We start from the raw sequence: 7,087 nt of genomic DNA, 5'->3' as shown, positions 1-7,087 counted from the left end.
TATATATATATATATATGGGGTGTTATTAATTTTAAAGCAGTCGCACATCATGAGAACTTACCAACATTTTCTGCAGTCGTCCAGTAAATAAACCTAGAGTTGGACTTTGAAAGTGTCACTGCACTGTTTACTTTTAGCCACACGACTAGTGAAGATTCTTTCGTGAACGAATCGGTGTTTTTAACAAAGCTTTTAAGGGAACGAATCAGTAAACAAACTCGACTAAATCTTTTTAGTGCAATTCTCCTGCAATGTTAAAATAATAAATATCAAGTCACTGCAAAGAAGTAAAAACTTCCACCCCCTTTTTTATAATACATGCATATATTACAATAGAATATAATAGAATAACTTCCATATTTATTTATTTAGTGTGTGTGTGTGTGTGTGTGTTTGTTTTGTGTGCTCTGTTTACACTGGTAAGTTTCAGTTTTGTTATGCTCTTTTGTGTGTATTGTATTGTTTGGAAGTACCACACAAAACGCTCTCAGTATTATGTGACTTCTCGCGAGATTACAGTTATGTCAACTCAACGTCGTACGTGGTTACAGACAGACCCAAACAGTGTAAGAAGACTCCGCCAGGAATGCATCAGCAAAATGCGGAGTCTACCGGTCAACACGTCAAATACAGTCCCCGACGTTTGAATCTCTAAGTCTTGCACATGAAGCTTGAGGTGAAGGGCTTAAGGTTAAACTAAGCCTGCGTTTGCATCAGCACATTTGCACGGTGCCATTCTCTGAGGCACTCGTTTGTCTATAAGAATACAGCATGGCTGATATCGAGTCCTCCTTCGAATTTAGCTCATCTTTGACCAGCTCTTCGCTGCCTCCGCCGCGGACTCGAATCTTTAAGATCATCGTGATAGGAGACTCTGGAGTTGGCAAGACTTGCCTCACCTATAGATTCTGTGCAGGCAAGTTTCCAGACAAGACTGAGGCCACTATCGGGGTGGATTTTCGGGAGAAGGTTATTGAAATAGACGGCGAGAAAATCAAGGTGAGGATGCTTCTGATTTCAGGACTTTATTTAGCAAATTTACTCAATATGTGTTAATGTCATCCTGTAAAGCCTGACACACGAATTATTAGTCAGTCTCTTTTAAAATAGATTAGTTTATTGAACCTTTAGATATAATGTAAATAAAGTTTGTGTGTTTTCTGTTTTGTACCATATTTGATACACAAGGCTTTTATGGCCCATAGAGTATGATTTTATTCACACAATTAAATCAGTAATGTTTTTATAACAATATAGCAGAATACTTGTGTATGAATATCAGTTGTCAATATAAACCATCATGCATGTACTACATTGTTTTACACAAATTAAGATATTTTTGATGAAATCTGAGAGCTTTCTGACCCTGCATAGATAGCAATACAACTGAAATGTTCCCAGGTCCAGAAATGTAGCAAGGACAACATTAAAATAGTCCATGTGACATCAGGGGTTCAGCCGTAATTTTATGAAGTCCTTGCTACGTTTCTGGACCTGGGAACATTTCAGTTGCGTTGCTGTCTGTGCAGAAAGCTCTTGGATTTAATCAAAAATATCTTAATTTGTGTTCCGAAGATGAACGAAGGTCTTAACGGGTTTGGAACAACATGAGGCTGAGTAATTAATGACAGAATTTTCATTTTTGGGTGAAGTATCCCTTTAAAAGGACACATATGCATGTATGATATAAGTTGACAGCTAATAGCTCTCCTTTTTCCCCCTCTACCAGGTCCAGTTGTGGGACACCGCAGGCCAGGAGCGCTTTCGAAAGAGTATGGTGCAGCACTATTACCGCAACGTCCACGCTGTGGTGTTTGTCTACGATGTCACCAATGCCGCTAGTTTCCGAAGTCTTCCGGCGTGGATCGAGGAGTGCCGTCAGCATGCCTTGGGCCAAGAGGTGCCTAGAATCTTGGTCGGCAACAAATGCGACCTGCGGCATGCCGCTCAAGTAAGTACCGACGTAGCGCAGCAGTTCGCTGATGCACACTCAATGCCTCTGTTCGAGACCTCTGCCAAGAACCCCTACGGAAACGACGACGGCGGTCGGAATAATAGTGACCACGTGGAGGCCATTTTTATGACGGTGGCGCACAAGCTGAAATCTCAGAAGCCGCTGGTGTTAAGCCAACCACCGTGCAGATCAGGAGATACTGTCACTCTCAGGAGACAGGACGAGGAGGACAGGGGAACTTGGGGCTGTGGATGTTGGAGGAGCTAATGAAGGAATCACCACTTACAGGATGGAGATGACAAAGGTGAAGCACTTTTTAAAGAAGCAGATTCAGAGGTGCTTTTGTGTTATCCATGAAGGGTTGAGGACACAAGAACATCTATTCTCAAGATTTCTTTTTGTACCTGATCTGGCCATTATTTTAAAGGGAAAAAACTTTCCTCCATCACTCAAACCAGAGGCTTTGAGAAGTTGCATGTAGGCCCATTTGCCTTACATATACAAGCTTCATCTATTATGTGTCAGCCTGTCTAGTTCATATCATATGCCACTGCCAATCATGCATTACATTTTCTAGATTTTTGCAGTTCTGCAGGTGAATTGAACAGTGAAACCTTCATGCATAACATGTTGCCTTTTTCATCATATTTTTTAAACAATTTTTGCCGCAATTAGATAAACTATTCTGTTAAATCACTTCAGCCTCCAAGGTAATTCTGGTTTAGTGTGTGTTTGTTGTTTGTTCTCTCATTCTATGTCACCCACACACATGCAGACACTTCCTGTGAAAGTTGTCAGTTCTCTCAAGAGAAAAGAGAAACCGACGAAAAAAACACTTAAATGCAGGTTATTTATTAGTGCTGCTAATAGATATTAGACAAATGTGAGATGAATTTAAAAGTAAAATAAAGCTGATATACTTTTTTTTCCCCCCAAAAAAGGAGCCAGTCCTAGTCCACTGCCAGTGTTTTATTTATTGTCAATTTATTTTCTTCTAGCAGCCATTCATCTGAATAAAATCTACTGTAAAGACATCTGGGTTATGCATGATAACCAGTCCTTCCTGTGAATCATGTCAAAATGTTGATAAGTTACGTAAAAAGAGACAAGAATTCGCTGACAATATCTACTTTAGTGTCCACAGCCAGGATTTGTATGTAGTACTGCTTTGTTAGGCAAAATGAAAATGATCTGTACTGTATAATAACAGATTAGTACCTCATATTATTCATGGCATCTGCTCTGTGCATGGCATAAATCTGAACAAAGGGTCTGATATCAGTCTATATTTCAGTATGTAATCTATCAGTAAAAATATACAGATATGCTAATGGATAAATTGTCTTTCCCTTCGGCCATCTTCTTTGCAACACTGATATGCAGAACAGAGTTCAATCCATTACAGGGAATATTCACTCATGTCTTTATGTAACCACAGCTGGTCCTGTGGAGTGCATGAAAGAAGCTCAGACATCACATGCTTTATGTGTTTTATGGGGAATTGCCAAAAAGAGGTTTTGCATATGATTTCTGGTTCATTTTTTGAAGTTGGTTAAGGGCCTGATTAGCTGATGCATTGCGTTGTTTGATTCGGGTACAATAGGGGAGCATGTGATTAGTTGAGGAATTGTGCACGGTTAATGATGACTCTTAAATATTTAAATACAACATGTTGAATGCACACTAAGACTTGTCTATTTGTGCTTAACGTTTGACTCTGGGTGCTTAAAGAAGGTTCATATCTAATCAATCTGCCAGAAACAACATGAGCTTTGATGATTTTTGTAGGTTCATGTTGAACTGGTCTTGATAAAAACATATTCTTGGTCTGGATTCTCTCCACTGTTGTCTGTACTGATTTTTCGCTTCACCCAATGTACCATTTTAAGTGTCCTTCAGAATTAGTTTTTTTCTGTCTTCATTAACACATTAATAACATAGTTAACAATGTGAAATATGAGCAGATCTCAAATCTACAAAAACAGATTAGTCTGATACTCATGCCTTCAAATGTTGGTCAGTGAGTTAGTGACATAGTTTTGGGAAAATAAACAAACCATCAATGCACTATAATCAAAGGAGTGCAGAAGATCAATGCTTGTTGCAGTTTTGGTTTTAACGGTTTCAGTGTTTTACTAAAAAAATAAAGTACCACATCTTTGAATTTCAGCTGACTAGCGTTGTGCCTTATTTGTCTAATAAAAGTGCATATGTGACCCTTGACCACAAAACCAGTCTTAAGTAGCACGGCTAGCTATTGCTACAAATATATCTGATATTTGTTGCAATAGCCAACAATACATTGTATGGGTCAAAACTATCGATTTTTCTTTGATGCCAAAAATCATTAGGATATTAAGTAAAGATCATGTTCCATAAAGATATTTTGTAATTTTCCTACCATAAATATATAAAAACTTAATTTGATTAGTATCAAGTATTAGTATCGCTAAGAACTTCACTTGGACAACTTCAAAGGTGATTTTCTCAATATTTAGATTTTTTTGCAGCCTCAGATTCCAGATTTTCATATAAAATAGTTGTATCTCAGCCAAATATTGTCCTATCCTAACAAACCATACATCAATGGAAAGCTTATGTATTCACCTTTCAGATGGTGTATAAATATAAATTTAAAAAAATGGACCCTTATGACTGGTTTTGTGGTCCAGGATCACATATGGGAACTTAATGTTCAGACTAGAGACTTATTATAAAGTAATAACATTGCAAAAATGATACTGTCCCTTGGTATGTTATCTGAACATCCATTGAAATGAATGGTTTGTAAATTCATAAAGAGGCAAATAGCACACTTAATTTGTTATATATTGTTTATTGTAAAATATATCCATATAGGTTTACATGTGCAAAAATATCAGTCTATCATGTAAAAAGTATAAAGCTAAAAAACCACAAAAGATAATATAAAATATGGCACTGATAAGAACTTAAAAATCAAGAAACAAATTTAAGTTGATTTGAAACAAGCAGGCTTGATGAAATCTGGACATTTTTCACTTTATGGGGAAAATTAATTATATTTACCAATATTTCACATTAAAAAAACAAATTACTAAGCTATTCTGCTATACGGTGGAAGCGTGGAGAGGTCTTGCTGTTCCTGCTCAGGACAGCGATCAATGAATGACATGGGGGAGTGAAAGATTCGCTCATCTCCGTCTGCAAGAGGCAAAATAAAACCTCATTACAGTTGGCCACATCACATCCTCACTAACATCATCATAATGACATACGTTGTGGCTCATATAGCAGATGACTTATGAAATATGATTTCGTTATCTCAGTATCTAAAGCCACTCGAACACCACATCTCTCACGTACCTTGCCAAGTGCATACAAGTTCAGTTGGAGTAACAGGGTCATTCTGAGGAACTAGAAACTCCTGTAAAATACACAACCATGCAGTAATTATCAGCTCAATCTTGCATACTATATACTTAAAAATACTGCACTTTCTTGTCTTACATAAAATTTCACCCACCATGCCATTTGCGGAGTTGTAGCAGCCGCAAAGCGGCAGACTGCGGCAGCCGACATAAGCAATGAGAGAAGAAAAGAGCAAAGACCCCACGCAGGCCACCAGAAGGGTGCTGTTTGCTCCTTTCACCATCCGGCTGAGCACGAACCTCTACACAAGACACTGCTCTATCAACCATTTGTATGTTTTAAGCTGAGCGTTTAATGTATGGGAGAGTAAACATAATCTGGTGTGACTGTACCACTTCAGGGATAGGATGGGCATGAAAGACCTCATCATCCTCTTCTCCATAGCTGAGAGTGACGCAAGCATAAACGAAGACAATCACAACAGCAAAAAGTGACATCACAGATGATGCGATCATGACATTTACCTAAACATATTAATGAGAACATGTTAATATCAACAGGTAGAAAGAGACAACCGTGAGGAGAAATACTGTGGATTAGACGGATCAGAAATTACCAAAATTGGGGTTTTCTTCTGGGATGCAAAGAGGGCAAGTACACCAGGGGCAGCCATAATCTAAAGGAGGAGGAAAAAGTAAAATAATCTTTATAGAATCACAGAGCATCTCAAGGGTGATGGTAAATAAAATGAGACGAGAGAAAAAAAAAACATAAATGCTTTTGTATTTTCTCACAAAACCTTTGTATTCCCCTAAGAAACTTCAGATTTGCTCGCAAACCTTTGTGATGTAAATAATATGAGAAAAAAAACTATATTTCAGAGGTTTTGGAAGAGAATGCAAAGTTTCTCGGGGCATGCAATCTTACAGAGAGAACACAAAAGCATTTTTCCTAACATTTACAGTAAATGGCTACAAAAGGAAAGTCATGCAAAAATTATACAATAGCTAAATGTGATCCGTTTTAATGAGATACAAACGCTAATTCTATTTTTCCTAACATAACTTTTTTTACCTGACTTTGACTCTGTCCCAGTTTGCTACACAATACTGGAAAACTGGGATGGTGAATTATAGATTAACGTGGGAACTATAACTACGGTAAGTCACATTAAAGTAAATAAATGGTCTGTTTTAAGGTTTCTCACCAGTCCAGCCCAGAGTGGAGCCCTAGTTTCACTCAGAGTAGTGCTCTTGCGGAAGACCGCATCCATAAATCCGCAAACCACGCAAAGCCCCGCGCACGCCACCTGAAGGATGCCGAGGACCACCACACTCTTCTGATTGAAGATAAAATACCTGTAACGGTCCATCTCAGGCCTTCAGCGTAGAGAGAAGAGGTAATGCATTTCACGTTCATATACACCATTTAAAAGAGAAAAATCCTTCACTATCATGTCTCCGAACAGAGCTGGATCCGCTATCAAACGTCTAATGACTTGAAATCGTCACGATCGCTAAGGTGCAACACGCAACTAAGACTTTGATGTTTTGCTGAAATGATACTTAATTTTACTAAACGCTATACTTAAACTATGCTACGCCCGATTTAATATGTATAAAGTGGTGTATAAGGCCTATAAATTAGAATAAATGTAGTATTTACCTGTGCCGTTTTGCCTTATCACTTCCGGACCGCTTTTGTTTGGAAGCAAGCGCTGAAACCCAGCGTGTCACTCATTTACCTGGAGCGCGCGCAGGTGCAGCACGATGACCACGCCC

The 7,087-nt window shown here is 38.4% G+C and overlaps 3 protein-coding genes across 7 annotated transcripts in view; 1 reads left to right on the top strand and 2 right to left on the bottom strand.

The window, feature by feature from the left end:
- Positions 1–87, bottom strand: part of ugl (ureidoglycolate lyase) — a 14,049-nt gene extending 13,962 nt beyond the window's left edge. The window contains exon 1 of the mRNA XM_016232319.1: positions 63–87. Coding sequence (XP_016087805.1) covers positions 63–68 — 6 coding nt within the window. The 5' untranslated portion in view covers positions 69–87. The remainder of the gene's footprint in view (positions 1–62) is intronic.
- A 436-nt stretch (positions 88–523) lies between these two features.
- On the top strand, positions 524–3,052 carry rab33ba (RAB33B, member RAS oncogene family a). 2 transcript variants are annotated; one of them, XM_016232306.1, is made up of 3 exons: positions 524–1,000; positions 1,731–2,234; positions 2,266–3,052. In XM_016232306.1, exons 1-2 carry the CDS (start codon positions 773–775, stop codon positions 2,220–2,222), a joined length of 720 nt encoding a protein of 239 aa, XP_016087792.1. In that variant the 5' UTR covers positions 524–772; the 3' UTR covers positions 2,223–2,234; positions 2,266–3,052. The 2 variants fall into 2 exon arrangements, with proteins under 2 accessions (XP_016087792.1, XP_016087791.1); XM_016232305.1 differs by having other exon boundaries at positions 1,731–3,052.
- Positions 3,053–4,869: 1,817 nt separating this feature from the next.
- On the bottom strand, positions 4,870–7,078 carry LOC107550880 (uncharacterized). Of its 4 annotated transcripts, none has more exons than XM_016232307.1 (7): positions 6,972–7,078; positions 6,514–6,685; positions 5,923–5,982; positions 5,699–5,830; positions 5,461–5,607; positions 5,301–5,361; positions 4,870–5,138 (listed from the first exon to the last, which is right to left on the bottom strand). In XM_016232307.1, the coding sequence occupies exons 2-7, from the start codon at positions 6,676–6,678 to the stop codon at positions 5,032–5,034; spliced, it is 672 nt and encodes a 223-aa protein (XP_016087793.1). In that variant the 5' UTR covers positions 6,679–6,685; positions 6,972–7,078; the 3' UTR covers positions 4,870–5,031. The 4 variants fall into 4 exon arrangements, with proteins under 4 accessions (XP_016087793.1, XP_016087795.1, XP_016087796.1 ...); XM_016232309.1 differs by lacking the exon at positions 6,972–7,078 and adding an exon at positions 6,757–6,823 and having other exon boundaries at positions 6,514–6,645; XM_016232310.1 differs by lacking the exon at positions 6,972–7,078 and adding an exon at positions 6,757–6,822 and having other exon boundaries at positions 6,514–6,664.
- Between the last annotated feature and the right edge of the window lie 9 nt (positions 7,079–7,087).

Source organism: Sinocyclocheilus grahami, unplaced genomic scaffold (assembly GCF_001515645.1).
Source record: "Sinocyclocheilus grahami isolate Dianchi unplaced genomic scaffold, SAMN03320097.WGS_v1.1 scaffold409.1, whole genome shotgun sequence".
In the NCBI taxonomy this organism is placed as follows: Eukaryota; Metazoa; Chordata; class Actinopteri; order Cypriniformes; family Cyprinidae; genus Sinocyclocheilus; species Sinocyclocheilus grahami.
This window is presented reverse-complemented; position numbering and strand designations above follow the sequence as displayed.

Bases quoted from the DNA above. Each gene is read 5' to 3' on its own strand.
- rab33ba (XM_016232306.1), top strand. From the start codon at position 773: ATGGCTGATATCGAGTCCTCCTTCGAATTTAGCTCATCTTTGACCAGC. The intron at 1,001-1,730 runs GTGAGGATGCTT...CCCCTCTACCAG, and splicing joins TAGACGGCGAGAAAATCAAG to GTCCAGTTGTGGGACACCGC.
- LOC107550880 (XM_016232307.1), bottom strand. From the start codon at position 6,678: ATGGACCGTTACAGGTATTTTATCTTCAATCAGAAGAGTGTGGTGGTC. The intron at 5,831-5,922 runs GTAATTTCTGAT...TAATATGTTTAG, and splicing joins AGAAGAAAACCCCAATTTTG to GTAAATGTCATGATCGCATC. The intron at 5,139-5,300 runs GTACGTGAGAGA...TGCCTCTTGCAG, and splicing joins ACTTGTATGCACTTGGCAAG to ACGGAGATGAGCGAATCTTT.